At 35.9% G+C, this 22622-nt stretch overlaps 1 protein-coding gene across 1 annotated transcript in view; it reads right to left on the reverse strand.

The window, feature by feature from the left end:
* Positions 1-2131: 2131 nt before the first annotated feature.
* Positions 2132-22622, reverse strand: part of LOC121409095 (matrix metalloproteinase-24-like) — a 30486-nt gene continuing 9995 nt past the window's right edge. Inside the window, exons 2-9 of the mRNA XM_041600912.1 lie at positions 14268-14590; positions 9994-10087; positions 9371-9560; positions 7793-7951; positions 5405-5595; positions 4469-4607; positions 3781-4038; positions 2132-3400 (exon numbers count right to left, since the gene is read on the reverse strand). Of these exons, the coding sequence (XP_041456846.1) occupies positions 3135-3400; positions 3781-4038; positions 4469-4607; positions 5405-5595; positions 7793-7951; positions 9371-9560; positions 9994-10087; positions 14268-14590 (1620 nt within the window). The 3' untranslated portion in view covers positions 2132-3134. The remainder of the gene's footprint in view (positions 3401-3780; positions 4039-4468; positions 4608-5404; positions 5596-7792; positions 7952-9370; positions 9561-9993; positions 10088-14267; positions 14591-22622) is intronic.

Consider the following 22622-nt stretch of genomic DNA (forward strand, 5'->3'; position numbering starts at 1 on the left):
CATGGACATTCTTCTTCTTCTTATAAGCATTAACTTTGTGTCATCTTCAGAAAGTAGCCTGATGAGTTTTAATCAAGTTCGTTACTGACCTTTCGAAACTATATACATGTATAAACAGATTATATTTCTTTTGCGTTTTATCATGTTTATTCTTGCTTAGAAACCAGTTGAATGATTATATATAAACACGACACACATTACTCCGTTAATTCGTACAATCGTCATAGTTCCATTGCGATGACCCTTTGACAGAAATTGATATCCGATGACTTCAGATATGCTGATCGCCCACGAGCAAGTATAAATTGTTCCAGTCAAACAGTCCAATTTCTAAAGTATATTAGGCCTAACGAAACTATAACACCATCCATAGTATCAAACTAGGGGTTAATTAAAATGCCACAGTGATATTGTTTATACATATTGTAAGAGGGGTAATAAGCTTTCATTTGAAGCTAAGCACCAAATGACACAAGAGGCACCCTATATCAAGGAGGCCATTTTGACTGACGTCATTTCCTGGATACGACCGTCATGTTGCTGCAGTACACTCATAGGTGCGTATCCTCCTTGGGTAATTTTAGAAGTTCCTGTCGCCATTTATAGACATGCTCTCCTGTCATAATCGGCCATGTGATTTTCTTGTGTTGTTTTCTTCTCATACACCCGTTGTCCCCTCCTCTATATCCTTGGCTATTTATTTAGTAGGGGAAAGAATGATGACGTCAGAGCCCAGTATGGCGTTAGTTATGACGATTAAAGAATCCAAAGTCACATATTTCATAACACCTTGTGACATTAAATATATATATTACAGATTGGTTCTTAATTTCAACAAGAGTAACATTTGATAAATTATTATAGGAACTATAAATTCATTTTTGATTTCCCCAATACTTATCATGATCCATATCTTAGCATATCCACATCCATGCATTTCCTCTATCACTTTCTATTACCTCTCATCCTTGCTCATCAGCCATCCCTTCTCTTTCTCTTTTTCGCTTGCTCTCTCCCCCCCCCCCCCCCCCCCCCCCCCCCCTCTCTCTCTCTCTTCCCCTCCTTTTCCCTTTTTTCCTCCTTTGACTCATTTAAACCTTTATATATCTTGGACAGTATCGAATATAGATCGGCAAACGGAGCAAGTGGCAGAATATTCAATGGCTCTGGCTAGTGGGAAGACAATGCGCCCTCTCCCAGTGTAAAACGTCGAGCCCGTACTATTTTACAGGCTAGCCAGCCACTCTTGCTTTTCAAGTTCTGTCTTTAAGCTTTCTTTCTTATGATTGTATTTGTTCCAGCTATTGCATTGTTTAATCTCAATGTCATCCGAGGGATGTCATCCACCATACGCCATTGAGATTGTGATAGCATTGTCCATCATATTTGAATTTACCTTTTATTACATTCAGAGGTTCCCCAACTTTGATCTATATTATATAATTTCATTATTATTTATTAAATTTTACACACACCCTCACATAAACACACACGGACACACACATATATATATATATATATATATATATATATATATATATATATATATATACATATAAATATATGAGAGGATGCTATAAATACAGCAAGAATATATGCATGTATATGTGTGTGGGTGATATGCGTGAGGGTGTATGTGAATTTGTCTAAGATAGGCTAAAAATGCAAAATTTTTATTATAACGGCTAAAATAGCCACACATTTAATTACGAATATACTTTTGTAATATTGTAATTCGAAATGATGCTCGGAAATAATTGACATTACTGGCCCTTTACAAAAGCTTTAGACTTGCTAAGGAAAATACACCGTTTTTTTAAAAAATTCAGTTAACCAATTTCTACCATTGGGCATGTTGTGTAGCGGATTGAGTTTCAGCCAAATACTGTTCTCATCATACTAAAATGTCTATGCTCCATACATTTGTTACTGATTTTATATTTTCATGCAAAATCAGAAGTGGGCACAAGTCTATTAACATTGTTGATGGCTGACTCTTGACTTCATTTTAATTCAAAGAAATAATTATATTCGTCATCCTCCTATAACTTCATGGATCCTTCCTGGGCGATGACTAATGTTATTTTTTTTCTTCTGATACGATAAAAGAATACTCTGATACAACAAAATCATGGTGCATAAACATATTTTAATTAAGCTTCTTGAAAGACAGAAATGTATACAATTCTTTTATACAAATTAAGACACACATAGGCATTTTATATTTTTTTTAAATGCGTCACACTAGTTTCAATCCCACCATCGTTGTAATATACCCTTTAGCAGCAATTTAGACTGTTAGCAGGGTGGTTGCACTTATTTTTTTTATCCTATTACTATGTCATTCGTGATGTGAAAATGATATTTACAATCTCAACAAAAGTTAGATAAATATTGTTAACACTAACTTGTTATGAAATGTCCATTGACAATTCCGTAATATAATGTTGATCTCTTATATTGAAGTACTGTCATAAATGAATTGCAAGCGTATCACATGAATTTCAATGAAATGCATTCAGTTGTACAGTGCAAAGTATAGTAAGTCATGATATTAAGCATAAGTGGTTTTATAAACTGAAACATTAAGAAAAAATACGACTTGATTATTTAAATGCGTCAATTCATATTAAATATCTTCAGCAATAACTGCACCTACACAACAAATGTACCTTTCTTGTCAAATGTGGTTTTATCATGATCGAAACAGATTATTAAAAAAAATATTCGCCTTCGTCTCATTTATATTCAAGGAGTTTCACCAAATTAATAGTATATTGATTTCATATACCACTTAATTTCCACAAAGAAATTTCCATTTCCTTCTAAGAGAGTCGCATCAAAAATCAGTATTTAGAACGGCAGATTAAAGAAAATCATGAGTGTCGGTATCATTTATTTTTAAACAAAAGCGTTGTGAATATTTGAACCTTGAATTTTTCATTGTAGTTATTTTTTGTGAAAAAATAAATAAGTTAGCTGGGTAAATCATCGTGCAATATTCACTAATAATCTGGCCTTTTCGACGATTATATGATTTCCACGGCTCCAGATACAGTATATTTAGACAGTCAATGTTATTAATCCTTCTAATTCTAGAAGCTTTGTTTGAAGAGGCGATTCAATAGACGACATCATATATGTTGAAAATTCAGTACAACAATCTGTGATAACATTGCTGTCAGAACTGAAAGCGCGATCGGCATTGGATGAAAGTTGAGAGCCTGCGCGTGACTAACGCCCTCTCCGCCTGATTTGGAAGCGGCACTCTCTCCAAGTAGTTGTGGTTTTCCACAGCCGAGCCAGTCGTTGTGAAAATTGCGAGGAAAACCAGGACTTAAAGCCCCGGAATTATGGTCGTAACGCCAGTACTGAGAACCTCGTACAAAATAAGAAGCAGCTGCAAACATAGACAGAAAAAAGAGATAAATAGAATTGACGTCATGTTAAAAAAAACAATGTAGGCCTACAGTCCTCAAGGTCCTACTAACAAAAACAGACAAAGCGACTAACAACTCACATCTATCATTATTTCATTGGAAACTTCATCTCTAAGATTCTCCTTTTCATGTACAGCTTTTCCTGCAAACCAAACTATTTTTTTTTCTGAGTTGATTTGATATGCTGGGAATTCTATTTTCGTTAGGATAACAATTATTTCGTAGCATTAATAGGATAAGGGTTAATATTCATGTTTTGGTGCCCTGCATTGTATCCACACTGGTGGATAGGGATACTGATTATGAGACTGCCTTGGTGACATCTCAATATTCAACTTACATCTCGATGAAAATGCAGAGGTAAACCCAAGAGGTAGTCCAGGTATATCCTCAAGAACATTCCGTGGATATTCATTGTTGTCTACTCTCGATCTGTAGTTGTACATGCCCCAATACTCCTCTCCTGCGAATATGTAAATCATCCTATCCTGAGGCCAGGTGAATGCTGCATTGACACCGTTAGAGAGACCCATCCGACCCAGAGAACGCGGGAAACCTGGCTTGAGGTTTACCCCGCTGTATTCCCAGTATCGTGAACCTGGAAGATGAATGAAGAGAAGATGGATATAAAACAATAAAGGCAACCTGTTATCATGACATTTAAAGTAGATGAATATGTTGAAGACTGTTTGAATCGAAACAACACGAAATAAGGATATAGGGTAATATTAGTATATAGTCATGATGATGGCTAGTCAGAAGAGGGGAAATGTTTAAGGGTAAGGAATGAAGTTTGTAGAGGGAGGGGTGTTTATATCTAATTAATATGACTCTTGCAATATTTTAGTATTAACCTATTTAATCCTTCTATAATGCTTTCTACAGTGAGAAAGTAGTAAGATACAAATAATTAAGCAGTATGTTTTGTTACGGCAAGGAACGTTTTTTTTTCGGATTTATCATTATACTTACATACCTTTTGATATACATGTATATTATATTTGTTACAAGGTAATTCACATCCCTACCTTTTATAATGACTGTTGTGCCTCCAGGCTTTTCAAATACTGCATCAACATTACTTGGTGCGTTTCTGAAAAACGCTGATATACGTACTGGATAACCCTGTTGTAATTGACTATTGCGGAACCGCCACAATAAGTTACCCTAAGAATTAAAAACAATAAGGATTAAAAAAATTAGAAGACATCATCAACGAACAAACTGTCATTAAGTTTGTTTACGTGTCGTGTCATCGGTGCCTATGTAATTTTGTGATTTTTCATTGTAATTATGAAAGAAGATTTTTCTTTACTAAAGATGGGTAAGTTTGACTAGAACAAATGTGAGTTGATGTGATTTTATTACGTATGTTGACAAACTTATTAAGGAATCTAAATCCATGTAAGATTAGAAATTGGAAATTGGAAGTTTGGTTTATATCCTATGGGACCAGATTGGACTTCATTCGAATAAGACTATCTCTTCGGTAATATTGAACTGCATTAAAGTAATTCACTGACTCTGTCCAAAGTTATTTTTTAAAATTACTTTTGAAGAAATTGCTTTGAACAATAGAGAAACTGTTTGACAAAATCTGTTGCATTTGATATCGTTAATACTCATTGAACCAGTTGGATTTGAACAGTGGCGCGATTAATCCCCAAACATGAGGAGGCTAGACATGGCGTACCGGGCAAAATATTTTAAAAGTTGCGAGCAAGCGAAGCGAGAGATAAAAAATTGTGACAATTTTTTATATAAAAAATATTTCTCTTTTTTTGCTTGGTCTTGACATATTAGGGGGTCCATGGCCCCCACGCCCCCCATCTGTACGCCAATGGGTTTTGATAAAATAAGCTTAATCTAATTGTGTGAGATACATTTTGAACATATTCTACAACCACCGTAGCTTGACTTAAATTATTTAAAAAAACTGTTCACTGATTGGTTCACAAACTTACCGAAAATGCATACAGTTCGCTTCGTAGATTTGCCAAGGCATCAAAGCTCATTGTACAATAATTAGAACCTCCACCGCCACCGCCACCTCCACCGCCACCACCTCCTCCACCACCATAACTAGGGTAATATGTTGCCATTGGTGGTTGGGTATAGTATCCTTGTGTGGGTCTTGGTGGGTTAGGGTTGGGACCTATAACAGGAGAACGAGGAATGCATTAGTTCATAATATTTGATGGTCGCTTAATTATGTTTTATTTAGTCTTGATGCTCTGATTAACATGATTAAGATAGGCGTATTTAAAAATCGAATCGCCTTATCAACGAACATCAATGTCGTCATCAATCGCTAATACCCCCCATTACATCAATGTCCTTGCAGATCTTGCCGAGTCAAAGGAAAAGGGCTAAGACACAGTGGGAACTGCTACAGCCTACTGAGAGCGTAGCGAGAACTGTTATTGATGTGGCCTATATAGTCTGCATGATCTCCGGAGACTCAATATCCGCTACGTGGACTTTGAACATGCCCAAAGTCCACGCAGCGGGGACGCAGTCCCAACCCTAAAAGAGCCGGGTTATTTGGGCCCCTCTCACAGAGGGGGGGGGGGGGGCGGATTCTGCTGCCCCTTCCTCCTGAGATCTCGGCCTTTTTTATTCAGACTCTTTTTATGATCCCGATCAAAAGTACTTAAAAAAAATCGGTATCGCAATATTTTTCTTTTGTATTTTAATTGTTTTTTTAATTTCTTATGTATTTTTATGTTTTTTCAACCTTTTTGTTTTCATTGTTTTTTCGATGGAAATTGTTGCAGACTTAATTCTGATCATAAACAGGACAAAATCAAGTTTAATCAGTAAAAGTAGAAATAATGATACATTTATGAAATTTGGCTAAATAAACAATTTGCGTTGGATTTGTATGTGAATTTGGGTCTGACATGCACTTACATAATGTTGCGTAATTTCGTAACCGCGTAATCGGGCATCGCAAATTTGGTCTCAAAATTTGTCCCCCGGACCTCTTAGGGTTAACATAGCGGAGCAAGCACCTAAGACCAGCTCCATCGACGTAGCATAGACGTAGCGGACACGGAAAGAACGTGACAACAACTCTGTCCACATGGTCCATGTCTACTGTACTGCCACTTAACGACCACTACGTGGTCACCAAGCACACTTAGTTCTCACTGCGTCCAAATAGAATGAAAGTACAAATCTGCTTGATGTAGTCAGAACGTAGCCGGAACCGTTTCGACGCATCATGGACCGCTGTGGCGCGCAAAATAAACTTAGGGGAAACACCGGTCACGCAACATGAACTTCACAAGGACGTGGCGCGGACATAGCATGCACGAACTTGCCGCCGCGTAATAGGTTTTTATCTGAGTTTAAACGACTAAACGGGAACTTCATTTGGTGTGAAGGGGGATTAAGTTTATGTTGAGGCCCAAGGTCTACAAAACAATGGACCGGCCAGAGACATACAGAGGAGTAATCAGAGTGGATAAAAGAAGAAAAAATGTGGCTCTACAAAGGGGACGTCCGGTTCACGAGGCCAATTTCTCATATTTTATTTTCTTTATCAAGATTTTTGCCTACGTCAATCGACAAATTCGGGCTGAGATTATTTTTCAATGTAAACAAAATTATAGCTCTGACTAGGTTGATAACAATAATCAAACGGGAAGACCCAAGTGCATGGCCATTAGCCATGTTAGCAGAAATTTCTTTCTTGGAGGGGGAGGGGGACACAGGTCACAGGACGTGTAAAAAAAATCGAAGAAACTCTAAAGAGAGAGAGCGAAACGACCAAGCTTGTCATTGGGGCGCTGTAGCATTTCAATAATGAAATTTTGAGAAAATTTCAGGTAAAAAAAATGCTGCGTATGCCCATGCAAATAGGCTTAGGAATGAGAATGATTTGAAATATTTGTTTTTCTTTAAAAGCTGAATCACATGACATCGACCTAAACATAGTTTAATGCGATGTGCTTTACAAGGGAGGCAGATCAAGGGAAAGGTTTTGATTGCATCTATGATAATCGTAAAGAGCAATTAGAATTGGTAAAATGTTTTTCTTTATCAAAAGTTCTTGAAAATATCGTAAAACTAATAACATTTTTTAACCGCATTTAGATGTCTGTATTAGAATATGTTTCCTATTAAGGTGATCAAGTTCACACTTTTGTCTATCGGCTAAATCAAAATAAATTGAATGAATCTGCAAATCTTGGTAGAAGCTGTCATAAATCTACATCTGAAGTGGTTTGCTCTTGACACCATGGTCCATTAGAATTGTTATTATGTTATTTACACAGTTGCTTTCCTTACAACTGAAGAGATTAACCATCTCTTTAATCAGTTTATCATTCGAATCCGAAGCTTACCGTAAATTTCCTGGATAGCCAATATGTCATCCTCGGGCAATCTGAAATTAGGTTGATAGCCTTGGTAGTAGGGCGCCATCAGCGAACCCTCTACGTCTGAATGACCTAACCCTAAGCTGTGTCCGAGTTCGTGAGCTGCTACGAAAAACAAATTTGTTCCTGAAAAAAAAAAGAATTGAGAGAGATTTTAAAGAAAAAATATCCAGAAAAAGTAGGATTGGGGCAATTAAATTCAACAAGTTCACACCACATGAATACTTCTCTCTCTCTCTCACTGCATTATATAGGTCAAATTATTAGGAAATTTGACAGGACTACAAAGGTGAGTCATGGGGGGGATGAAGTAATGGGGAGGGACAGAGAGAGGGAAAGGAAGAGAGGGGGTGGGGATATTAAGTTCAGGGAGAGAGAGAGGAAGATACTTCCGATGTATTATTTTGAACGCAGTAATAAAAGCAAAGCAAACAAACAAAAACGTCAAAACTAGACTCATCTGTCAATCCGTCTCGATGTGGCCTCTCAAATACTTGACCTCTAAAAAGACACAAGACCCACCATTCTACAATACGTACCATTCGCAGTCATATCGGTTGTCATGGTAACCATAATTATAGGAAATTAGCAGAATCCTTAATGTAAGAGAAACTTTCTAGGGTGACATGATTTTCCCATGAGGACGGAGGTAACTAGGGCGGATACCTTCCCGTTGATATTGAAAGGAGGCCCCACCTCAATGTGCTTTAGTAGAAGGACATCTGAGTCCATTTTTATTGGACTTACTTCACAGTGATGTTGTTTTTAGGATGCCAGATATCACGCATGTTTTAAAATTAGTTTAAGATTTTTTATTTAAAAGGGGCAGCCCTTGCCCTTAATGATAACCAGACTTCAACGTTTCCTCCTCATCCTAACCCCCCCCCCCTCCTCATACCCCTACCATTACACCTTATATTCTATTCCATTCTTATTATGAGATTGGATAGTATGTATTAACTGCTGATATCTGGGACCCCCTAGCTTTGGCCGAATAAAGGTATGAGATTAAGATTTCAATGACTGTTACAATCATACCGGTCACGTTTACTCTGTAACACTCAGGACAATCGTGCTCAACTTTTATGATTCCGTTCAATCCATTTCCATTCACTAGTGCATGGTTCAGTACAGTGCAGATTGCAGGCAGTTCAATTTGAATGAATCAGTTAAGTTCAGTTCTGTTATTACCAGTCCTGTGGAAGTACCAGCCCATCATGATTTTCATTTTTTATTGGTTATTGTTCAGTTTGAATGGTATATACAACCAAGTTCTGATGAACGGTTATAATCTGTAAAGTTCGCCTCTGATTGGCCAGTCGCGTGCTTTCCTAGACCAGTCCACATCGATTCGAATAATTCCATATAACGTAGTATGCCACAGTCACACACACACACACACACACACGAACGAAACTGACCCCAGACCGATCAAGTTTATAGCATAATCATGATTAAGAACACATGATTCAACTCAGTACAGTTTGTATTCAAATTCAATTGAACAAAGTTTAGTTGAATAGAACACAAGTGCATTCAGTATACCATCTGGTGTTCCTGCAGTAAATCTTTCATCCTCATCGAAATGTGCATCACCGCCAAGACCAGGACCAGGATAGAAGGCGTGTGCTAGTGTTCCTCCCTTGCCATCGAAAGGGTATTCGTCATTGTGTTCCTGTGTGGCGAACAGAATATGGATGTCCGGCTCGCCTTGACCATAACGGAGCTCTCGAAACTGCCAAGGTCAATTAACAAAAAATATCAAAGGTCATGAACAGGGACAAAAAAATCACAACCAGATGGTCAGTTTTACGTTTTTGCACACGGTTACAAAAAAAGGTGGTGGGGGGGGGGGCTTAAGCTCCCCGTCCGTTTATGTATAAATGTTGCATGAAGTTCTCATAAAAAAATCCCAATATCTCCGACGAATGTATCATTTAAAAAACATATATATACATATGCTACTATATTTATTAAAAATAATATTAGACTAGATGATAGCGGGAAAATCTTCAAGATTAATCTTATCAAGTGCATATCATTGTTTTGACATGATACTAGTACTACACAGTCCTTGTGAATTTCTTCTACGACTGAAAACCAACAAGCGTTGCATCTTGCACTAATGTATCCATTGCTACTGATAGCTCATAGTTATGTAGGCCTACCTTTAATGGCGTGACGTCACTCCACACTTTGAGTCCTCTCAGAACCTCCCTCCGTACGAGTCCCATTGGGAGGTCGGGTGTGTAGTTATCAAATCTATATGAATGAGAAAGAGAATTTGATTGGATTAGAATAGTGAGATATAACCTACAATGAATAAGAATGAGGCAGTGATTGGGTAAGTATAAACCATCTTTAGTTAACACCCCTCTCTCAAAAAAAAATTGAAAAAAAAACAAAGAATAAACCAACACCATGAAAAACTGATAATCCAAAATCTGAAAAAATAGGCAAAAGGACAATTAAAACATTTAACTGGTTTTTAAGAAGCTTTACAGCAAGATGGCAAACAGCAGAAGTATAACAATAGAACAACATCGTCAATCGTGGAAAATAGACATTAAAGCAGCATCATATTTCAAGTGCATGGAAATATATCACATAGGGCTATTCCCCTATACATTACCCCCAGTGCAGCCCACACACAAATTATTTCATAGTAATTGGAAGTGAACATAATCAAAATAGACGTCTTGTACATAAGGTGAAAGATAGATACATTCAATGCACGAATCATTTCACTGGGACAAGCCGGGAAATTGCTCGAGAGCCAAAGAAGACCGCTTTTACGCCGATTTTCATTTCTTGTACCCTTCCTGGTTTCCATGACAACTTGGCTGAGTGGCCAATAAATCCAGAGAAGAATGGAGCAACCATGAAACGAAACACATGTTGAGTTTAATTTTTCGTCGTCATGATCTATTTTCATCCCGCTATTGTTCTGCATTGGCCCCTTGAGGTTGAGGTTCTTTTTGTGGCTTCAATTCAACGGATCATTCATAAGCCATTGCCAAATCACTACTCAGACTAAAATGCTATCCGAAAAAAACATTATGCTGAAAAAAACATCAGATGAATATCGGAATCCATAATTTCAAGTACTAATATGTGCCCTTGGTAAACGTTTTGTTTGTTTGCTTGTCTGTCTGTTTGTTTGCTTGCTTGTTGGTTGGTTTGTTGGCCTGTCTTTTATCTGCCTGTTTGCTTGCGTATTTCTTTGTTTGTTATTTGGATACCGGTAAGACTCGCAGGAATATTTTTTTCATCAGTGCTGCTTGCCGACAGACTCGAGAGGGTGCATTCTCAGTGAATGATATTCTGACATTATTTCCATTGATTTCAGAGACGTCACTGATACCAGATATGACATTTTAATTGACGGAATGAACGTCAATCTCACCATTTACATAGTCATGATAGTTGAGACGTTCAGCCTGGGTCATCTTCCGTGATAGGTCGATTTTATACTCCCAATAGGGCATACATTAGCCAAAGCTTCCTATATAAGTTTTGGTCAAACAGCAATCACTCATCAGAATGCCCTATTGAAAAGATACTTATTTCCATTAATCACTAAATATTAACGACGTGAAAATCATGGAATTTTTATTAAATAGCATGTGGGGCAGCTGCTCGTATAATAATGGCGTCACAAACCAACAACTTAAAATTCTAATAACTTTCTTAATCTTTGATGAATTTTCCTATAACCGTCGCCAATATTTTTTGAAATATTTTTTTTCTTGTATATTTTACAACAAACTTTTCGTCAGGATGGACTTCCCCTTAAACCACATGCATGAGCAAGATATTTGATCAATAGTGCTCTTTTCCTTATATTCAAATAATTGGATATGCTATACGCCTTATTGATTATTATGTGTTTACCTTGAAAAAAAAACATTTTGTGAGATAATTAGTCCATCGATGGGGGATGAGATAACCCCCTCCCATATCCTGCTGTATAAAATCTACATTCCTCGAGAGTGCCATTAATACCTTCCCTTCATTGCTCAGTTAAAGGCTCGTACTCAATAAACACAGAGACCATGTGCATATTTTTCGTTTTTAAAAGTATTCTGCTGTTTGCATTTGTTGCTTTTTTTTAATCTTGAATTAGGATAACATTTAATGATACACGTATTATGTGTATTATTGAAATGAATAATACTTGAAGTTGGTCCTTTTTATTCTCTAAATTGTGATTGACTGCTTGACCTTATTAAGAAACCTGGCTCATCTAGACACACACACACACACAACCACCCACACCCTCTCAAACAAAACACGTTCAAGGTTCATGTAAGTTTCCATCTATTCCACAAAGAACTATTTGAACTGATCACATCACATACCTTCATTAATTTGGATTAACAGATATCAACCCCTTTCCTTGAACAACTTAAGTCCTTCTTAATCACTGAGTATAAATGCATTTATGAAGTTGAGAGGCCCGGCGGGGGTACAGGACAACCCGATAGTTGGGAAGAGGGGCATGTGGTTAATTTCTTTATAAAAAAACATGTCATAAGCACCCTCCCTGGATCAAATCGTGATATTTATTTCTTGTAGGTCCCTGATGAAGTTCAAAAGGGGTTTCACTTGAAGGGGAACATATTTCTCTCATAAAAAAAATCATGAAAGAAGGGGAGGGACAACAAATATTTTCATGTACTTCCGTATTATGATATTTTCTTGTCTTTGATTTATAATATTCAGATCTCAAAACAAGTGATTGAAATTTGAAAATGATTGTGTAATGAAGATGTCCATTAAGGAAATGATATTAAAAAAAATGATAAAAAGCCAAGACTTACAAGGATCAAATCAAATGGAGAAAAATATAATATGATAGAAATTTAAAATGAACGAAATGAAAAGAAATGAGATTAGATACGATACAATGGAAAACAAAATGACGTTGAAATGATGAATAAATGGATCCAATTCCTTTTATTCATAACATGCTTAAAGCACCTTTAATGAATAAGTGCTGATATTTTTAACTTGAGCTGGGGGAGCTGTTCCTAGACGGTATCATATCCTGTGCCCTTCACATTACAAGCAGACCAGAAAGTTCATGAACGACTTGCATGAGGAGTTATTTTTATAACTTCGTGAAGGAAAGGTTCGATTATTCTACGACATGGGCGAAAATTTAAGGGAGTGATATTTTGTTCCTTTACAGCTAACATGCTTGTGGCATGGATGAAATGAAATCAACCCATTTGGGTTTGAAATGTTGATGTGGTGTAATAAACAAACTTTTCTAGTTTTTCTAATGGTTTATCATGGTAATGGTCAAAGTTATGATGATGATATTTGTTCGTCTTTTAAGCAATACGGACCTATCTGATGAAAAAGAAAAAAAAAAGATTCAGATTACCAAAGTTTTGAAAGTGTACTCCAATTCCTACAAAAAAATTAATGTGTCCATATCAGGCCTGTAAGATTTTTTTCCCTGCATTTGGGGAAAAGGATAGCGTGAGAGCTATGGAACAGTGTCAGATATAAAGTTAAAAGAAGAAATCAGAGCAAATTATGTGGAATTTTGGTAAATAAAAACCCCTTTTGAAATCTTATGTTCTTTTGACACCTTCTGTTTGCATGGAAACCGACATCCTTTAAGGGGAACAAGGTTTTCATTTAGTTCTATTTTAGTGCCTTACTTTTGCATTGGTGCCAACTTTCACGAAGAAAAATTGTATGTTAAGTAGAGTTTTTCTGCTGTTTTGACCGCCCTTGCTCTTGAAACACCTAACCCTTTTACGGCTAACACTAAAACAGTGATCGCCGGTGTGAATGCGAAATTGGTAATGATGCCTTTGATTTAGATGCGCATTGTACAATCTATTAGTTATCTTTCGTTAATTTGCTAGTGTTTAAAAACGTCATTTTATTCCATTGACTCAGTGTTCTTGTTGGTGTTGTTGTGAAAAGGAGAACATTTCTTGAATGCTTTAGCGCCTATGGCGGCACAGCTACAATACAGCTGGGGTAATAATTATGATACCAAGTAGAGTATAGCTGTGCTATATAAATGGACCATATTGTTATTATTCTTAACATGTTCGGTATATTTCATAAACATTAACAATTTTCCCTCCCCTCATTACTACGGGTAAGACCGAGCCTGCATTCTAAAAACAGTTTAACCAGTGTTAGGTAAAATGGGAACATATATGCTTTCAGGGTAAAACTTTACCAAATACTGTGTAAATTTTACGTAATGTTGCGTTGAAATTTACCATTTAAATTTGCATTTTACCATACAAGAGGGGAAAAAAATATGCAACAAACATTTCTACCCAATACTTGGTAAATTTTTACTCAATCTTTTTAGAGTGTGTGCACGTGCCCACCTCTCGTCGCTATAAACTATGGGACCAACAATGACATCATGGGTGACGTCAGAGCAATGAATTCAAATTCTTACGTGAATGTGATGGTAGTTCTTCCCCAGCTTGCTCCCGATAAAACAAATCTTTTCTTCCTCTTTGCATTGACGAACAGGCTGTATTTGGAGTTACCGCTGTACAGAGTCCCAGGCTCTCCATTCAATTCGGTTTCGGTCATTCTGATGTCACTAACCCCGCATCGTGGTCGTTTCATGGCCGCTATCGTTTCGGTATCGAGCTCCGATGTGACGGGAATTTTGTAGAAGGACTGCATCCTAGCGACATAAGGACGTAACTCTTCCCTTGTGACTAAATGGTTCGGATCGTGTTTCTTCATGTAACCATAAGATTCTAAAAACATCTGTAAAAACAAATTTAAAGAATAAAACCATTAAAGGGGAATGAAACCTTTTATAGAACAAGTCAGCGTGTGTCGAAACCGAAAAATCAAAGAATAAGAACAAAGAAAGTTTGAGAAAAATCGGACAAATAATGAGAAAGTTATGAACATTTGAATATTACAATCACTAATGCTATGGAGATCCTCCCATTGGCAATGCGACAAGGATGTGTGATGTCACATGTGAACAACTTTCCCTTTGATGGACTATAAAATACCCTCAAAATGTCTCTTTTTGCTTTTTATTATTGTGATACAAACTCTTTATCCATGATGTATCCTTTAAAAATCTGTATTACATGCCCCAGCTCCTCTATAAAGAACACATGATCTAGTGATAGATGTGAAAAAAGAGGCAATTTAAGTGAAATATATACTTAAGTAATGGGGAGAGTTGTTCACAAGTGACATCACACATCTTTGTCGCATTGTCAATTTGAGGATCTCCATAGCATTAGTGATCGCAATATTCAAATGCTCATAACTTTCTCATTATTTGTCCGATTTTTCTCAAACTTTTTTTTTATCTCTTTCTTTGATTTTTCTGTTTTCACACAAGCATCTTGTCCCAAAGGTTTCATTCTCCTTTAATGTCCATGATTGCATGATGTGAATAAGTTCTTTGAAAAATGTGTTTATAACATGTATAAGGAGGCGACACCACAATAGTAACTCAAAAGACACCCCATACTAATAGGGCCTACCCTAATAATGTTTATCAAGATACTTCCGTTTCAAACATCAAGTTTATGCAACTGTTATTGCTCTATTTACAGGATCCTTCCTAAATTAGATGATGAATACTGGTTTAAGTCTCAGGTTACCATGTGCATGGGACAAAAATACATTATTTCTTATGTGTACTGTATGTTTTAAGATTCACATAAAGGAAGTGTAGATGATTAGATTACTATATCATGATAGAAACATGTGTTGCTAATGGGGATACTGGTTTATTTCTTGGAAAACGATATGATGAGCCTTAAATGGTGTACGTGATCATGAACAAGAATGATGTTTAAACATATTTATCAAGCATTGTTGTTTATTTCTTTGGTATAAAATATACACTGTTAACTTTTGAAAATCTATAACACTATGTTTGGAGATATCGCATGTAAGAAAATATTATCGAAAACAAGACTGGAAGCTGATATCTTTGACGCAGCACAATTAAATAATTTTGTACTACCTTTGATATTTCACGTTATACTTTAAATCTCATACATTGTATTCATATTGTGACAATGTGAACATGCATGAATAAATAAAACTTATTTAAATAAATAAATGAATTTCAGAACAATGGATTCACTTGGGTACCTTCTCCCTTCTAGATGATCCGCCAATATGCGAAGATGAGAAGAAAATTGTTTGCCTGGTATTTATTGTTTTGGATATAAACTAATGACCATTTTGATTCTGATAACGTTCTTGTTATGTCTTGGGGATAGCTGTGTTACTTCTTGCCGATGAGAATCTTTCTAGTTTGTCAGGAAAATGAAATGCCTGCAAATAGAACAACATTGTCTGCTCACCCATATTTGATAAATCCCGGATATGCCACTGTTCCCAAAAAAGTCCACAAAGGAATTACTATATACTGATCAATGTCTCCAATGTTCAAAATTTACATAGAAAATGTACGCCAATATTACTTTTGCACGTTTGTTTTGTTCTTCTTCTCTCTTGTTGCTTTGCAATGTTCCAAGACTATTAAAAACAAGCGACGTTCATATCCAATGAATATAGACTTCTTGAAAAGGCACAAAGATAAATATGTAATACACATTATTAATTGCAATGCACTGTCGCCCCCCCCCCCCCCCGCCTCGGCCTCTTTTCGTAATCAGCCTGTTAAATACCGCAGAGTTTGTGCCAAATCGCCCTATTTTAACATAAAAAGATATTACTTGTTGAGCGAGGATGTTAAAAAGGAGATCTCCTCCAGCAGCTGCAAAATTTGGAATTCTTTCAAAAGACACTTTGAGTAATAGGTCAATTAAAAGAATTACAATTATTCTTTCATTCTCTGACATTACAATTTCGTCTATTATTAGCATCCTGTTACACAATAGTGAATGCACGCGGCCTCGTTTGCACTGTTCTTGAGAAAGGCATGCGCAATACAGTGAGTAAATTTATTCGGTCAGGAGCATTGGAAGAAGATCATTAAGAAACGAAAAATATTTTCTGCACTCAAGGGGTTAATCCACGTTCGCTATGCAGATTTCATTATGTCTTAGCTTTATAAATATTAGTCTAGTCAGGTGCATCGGGACATGGATATACTCAAACACGTGTATTTCCTGTGCTTGATGATGTCAGGAAAAGTATAGAGAGAGAATATATATTTTGAGCTTATCCACGTACTCTACTGGCAAAAATGCCTCTATTAACTATCATTCCTTATTTTGAGTAGCACCCAACTTGTGGGACAAGTTGACTGTGCCCTGACTGATGATGAGATTGAGCATATACGCAGATGCTCTAACTGTATTCATTAAGAATATGAAGACAATTTTTAATGATATGGAACGGATTATTTATAAAATAATAATAATAGTAATAATAATAATAATAGAGAAACAACAAAAACAAGAACAATATTAACAACTATTTTGATAATGACATAAACGATGTCAATAGCAGCCATGGACGCAATAGTGGTGGATACTGCATGTAGTGAAATATAACTTTTCATCTATAAGATTTACATAATATAAAAAAACGCAAACATTAAATTATTGGTATGGAGCGGGTTGTAAAGTTTAAGACACTTATTGTAAATATTATGTACAGTGAGGATGACGTCATCAATTGCGTCATATCATCAAATCTATCTGCAGGCTTATTTGTAAGCTAGATTTCCTGACAGCATACATCACGGGAAAACTAAAATCAGTTCTAAAGTTCAGTTACTACAATTGTATGAATAGTGAAGTCGACAAAAGTAACATGTCAATCAATGTAATATTGTTTTTTCAAATTCTTGTTAGTATACTCAAAACAAAATTATGAATGCTATATTCCAAGTGATGTTTTACTCAAACGAATTGATTATGTATTTTTTTTTTGTCTTCATGGGGCTCTGCGCTTGAAACATATTTTAAAATTAATTTCTTTTTAATGAGCGTCAGGGTATGTATGAAGGAAAGTGTACTGATAAGATGAGCGGACGAGATAACAGTAAACCAATAGAAAATGTGATGTTCAAAAAAATCGTTCTAAACAACCGATAGACCCCATAGCCCATGAAGACTGACTTTCATATTAGGGAATAGAAAATTCATGTGATTTGATCAAAAAATCTTTAATCAGTCAAGGGACACCATACCCGCACCTTCATCCTTTCTCGTGACATCCCTTTCCTTCTTCTGAACAAAAAGTACGTTCTTATCCCTCTGACAGAGGGTGCCTCTCGATGTCAGAGCTCTAACAAGAGATGTGATCACATCAATTATTGCGACTGCATCTGGATATTTAGAGGAATAGTAGCTCATTTGGTCAAATAGTTCGAAAGTGAATTGTGTGTGCCTGCATTAAATTCTTCTTTTGCACCGCTTTTCTGTCCATTCTTTCAATCCTTTGCATTCAATTGGTATTACGAGGATTGCTATGAATCACTTTTACGAATGTATTCTATACTTGTATTTATGCTGAGGTAAATACGTGAGAGTTTTATGCTCTCACTTAAAAAAACCCTGTTATATCATCACGTAATGCAGTAATCTACCTCACCCCTGTTACCAGGCACCTGAAGATCTCCAGAAGTGATCCTCTTATTAATTACAATCATTCATGATGAACGAATTTCGTCATGCCCTTATCCTCCCGCCAGCATGCGGCCCCTTAAACATGAGCCGGATATCTTCCTTGACAAATGGTGATCAACGAGATGTAGGAGTTGATATTTTCAAACAAGGTGAAACAACACCTAGTTCAGATTACCGTGGATTTGAATATTCTATGATTTTGATAACTCATCATGCCATTCCAAAGCTCTTACGACCATGGCCGTGGTGACGGCCGTTGGAAAAAGACAAAGAATTACGAGAATTTCGAAAGAAATATTTTGACCATTTCGTAAGAGGCTTCTAGAGACTGTGTAGACAGCCTCTGATTGAGATCGAGGACAGTATGTCGCACGTTTGAAATGACTAAGCTAAGCTATTGGGGCACCAAATTTGATTTAGGAAATGTGATATACAAAGATGACCTCATGTTAGATTCCTTTTTTTTTCATTTCATAAATCTAATTGCATTTTCAGAAATTGTTTATTTTTCTTTGTTATTTTTTATTGATATTTGATAGTACTCTGAGAATTTTGTATGCCATCTGCAATTTAGGGTGGAAACTTCCCCATGGCCGAAATATAAAATCTAATTTTGGACGAAGCCAATTATGGTTACCTAAAACTGTTTTGGCAGACGTTTTCATTCTAAATAAATTTAGAAAATAAAAAGTATGATTAAGCACATGAGTTTCAAATATTCTATTTCCATGAGATGTAAGAAAGACATATAATGATAATGTAAATGTATAATTCAAATAAGTATTAAATTAGAATTGTGAACTTTTTTATACTGGCAGGGTCAATTATATTAAATACCTTTTCTAACTACCGATTCCCAATTTTAAGTTTGACGAGTGATTTAATCTGTTCTCAGATCCTATGATGAAGCCCCCCCCCCCAAAAAAAAAAAGAAAAAAAAACCAATAAGTACCAAAAATTACCAAAAACATATATCAGAAGGCCTTTCTGAATCAAATGGATGCTTTATTACCAGTGATGCTAATATGGTTGATGAACATATGGTTCTTATGATAAAATGGAATAATGCATTAAGTTATCATGAGCGAAATTTTCCTAAAAAACAATTTCAATTTCTTTATTACTAAATCATAATTTACTAGGTGCTTATAAATCATTATTATTTTTTTATCTCTCATATTTCATTTGGTGATGATAAGAGCTATAGTATATCGTTTTAAATGAAGGTTCAAGGATAAGCATAATCTTTAGAGGAGAACGGTTAGTTGTGATAAAAACGTAGAACAAAATAAAGACAATTGATCTAGTCATGACAGTTCGTCAACCATTTAAAATGTTTAATCTGATGGCTACGTGGTCATGGTGATAGATTATTCATCATCATGATTATAGCAGGTGTCATATTTTCCATGATCATTAATCACTATCCATTTTTCATTCTTCATCATAGTTTTAGATTCTGAATGATGATATCATAGTACGGTCCTCCCTCAAGATGAGTAAACCTAGGGTGACGAATCGTAAAAAAATACAAGACACCATTGTCATATTCATATCAATTTGAAATACTCTCCCCCTATGACTAAGTGCTGTGGATTACCAGAGAAGTACTTATACAGGTGCCAAACTCTTTGGATGACTTTGAATCACCCTCTATGTTCATAATCCATTTTGTCAGGTAGAATATGTCATTAAAATGTTGTACGCAGGGAATCGGGGGGGGGGCAGGGGCAGGCACTTGCCCCCCCCACCCCCCCCCCAAAAAAAATGAAATACCCATTTGGAAAAAAAAACATAACACATTTTACGTTAGAAAATAAAAAAAACTTTTGGCGAGCGCGAATTGTTTAGTAAGACACTCACTTTGTCCTTTGTTACAGCAAGTGATTAGAATGTCATTTTTCAAATTGAAATATTACACATTTTAGTCCGCGTTTTACACTCGCATCCATTTTTTTTAATGATAAGATGCTCATTTTGTTCTTGGTTACAAAAAGTGCTTAAAATGTCCAGTTTTTAGGTTGGATTATCACAATTTTTAGCTCGCGCTTTGCGCTAACATTATTCGATCGGTGAGATATGTATCCTTTAAATCAGTCACTAATGTAGTACTTCTCATGTCCCTTTTCCTTGTCAGTAGATTGAAAATTTTAGCTCGCGCTTCGCGCTCGCGTCAATCATTTGATTAGATACACAACTTTTTTGATAACAAAAACTGCTTGAAATGTTTAATTTTCATGTCTTATTAAATGAAATGTCAATAACATTTCGCGAGGATGCCCTTCGATAATTAATGCTATAATTGACCAAAAAGCGAGTTTCACAACTTCAGATTCGAAAAAAAAACACTCGCTCAAGGAGAATAAAGCCTAAATGTATATCAAACAGAAATCACTTCAAAAAGGCTTTGCTGTACTTGATTATTGGAAAACACACAACTACCTCACGCAGTTGATAGTCTCATGGTAAAAATATCCGTTTGAACCAAAATGCCAATTTGGACATCTAAGTGCCCTTTTTTTGTATTAGCCACCCCCCCCAAAAAAAAAAAACGAAAATACGTTCCGCCGCCCATGGTTGTAAGAAAAATGTCATGACCCACGTGACATTTCCCCTGTTTTAAATCAAATGTCCAAACAATGCATGTTCTTCAGGAAAGTCGCCGTATTCATTAATTAAAGGGATACTCCGGGCTGAAGATATTTATATCTAAAGAATAAAGTAAAATTCACAGAGCAAAATGCTGAAAATTTAATCGAAATCGGACAACAAATAACGAAGTTGTTGAAAATTAAAGTTTAACAGTATTTATGATTTATTCATATAGTATTACTTAGGTGGGCTCATGATGTCACAGCCCCTCTTTTTTTTTCTTATGTTATTACATGAAATCATAATTGTTTCATTTTTGTTTATACATGTGTAAATGATGTGTCTCCATTATAATGAAATAAGTTGCAGCAATAAATGACTGATGCAATGCACTTAATCAGTTGTCGATCCAATTGTTTCAGTTCTTGGTAAAAAGATTCTGAATTAACCTAGTTTCATATAATAAAATACAAAAGAACAAGTGGGGATATGACATCATCTGTTTGCTCATTGAATATTCATAAAGACATGCCTAGATCTGTTTCACCAGAATGATGCACATCTTTAAAATTCAATAACTTTGTTATTTGTTATCCGATTTTGATCACATTTTCAGCATTTTGCACAGCCTGGAGAATCCCTTTAAGACCAAATTCTAGTTATATCAAGGTATGAAAAGAGAAAAATTTCTTTCTTTGATAAAATACAGTATAGTCGTGCTATGGCTTTAACTTTTTGGTTATTTTATTAGTTTTATTATATAAGGAAGCAATTGTCCGATTCTCGTATTTTTCTTTTGATAATTACAATACACGATCTGTGATAGATCATGGTCCCAGGTCCATGGAGAGATTAACACGTGACTGAACTCCCCAGAGATCTTCCTAATCTTATGTAATTTAATGATACATGAATAACCGAGAAGGCAACATCGCATTATCACTTTTAGTGCAACTTGAGAAATAACAAACACATATCAATTATAACATCAAATTGCCTCAATAATACTCATGTTTCTCCCATCATTATTATTCTCCATGTCCCAACAACATTTTAATAACGACACAAATCGTCTACTTCCGATGTTTGATTTCTGCTCATGGCCCCCTGCATGGCTGGCTTGCATGTCGACCTCAAATCCTGCCATCTCCCCGATCCCAGCGATGAATCATTTGAGCTTGCTACTCCAGGGCTTTGGGTGTCCCCTGTCTAAACTTCTTGTCTTCCTGACTTAATGACCTGAAATACTATGCATCCAAATTTAAGGATTTATTCGGATTTCCTTGCTAGTCTTGATAATCAAAAACGAAAAAAAATATTCATTATATTCGCATTTTCGTAGAAAAGATAATTGGTTCATTGATCATTCTCTTTAAGATTAGTGGCGTTCTATACAGTATAAAAAACACAATTTGTTTTCCAAATGCTCTTTCTTTTGAAATCTAATAAGGATTAGATTTAAAAAGAAAGAGCATTTTGAAAATAAGGCGTTCCATATGATGCATTTAGTGTACGGATTATGAATCTTATCAAATCTTCCGATTCCAGATAAGCACATCCCAGCAAACACTGAATGTTTTCAAAACGTTTTTTTTAAGGTCCTGTACATTTTCGTCCTAAATGAA

Source organism: Lytechinus variegatus, chromosome 2, assembly GCF_018143015.1.
Source record: "Lytechinus variegatus isolate NC3 chromosome 2, Lvar_3.0, whole genome shotgun sequence".
NCBI lineage: Eukaryota > Metazoa > Echinodermata > Echinoidea > Temnopleuroida > Toxopneustidae > Lytechinus > Lytechinus variegatus.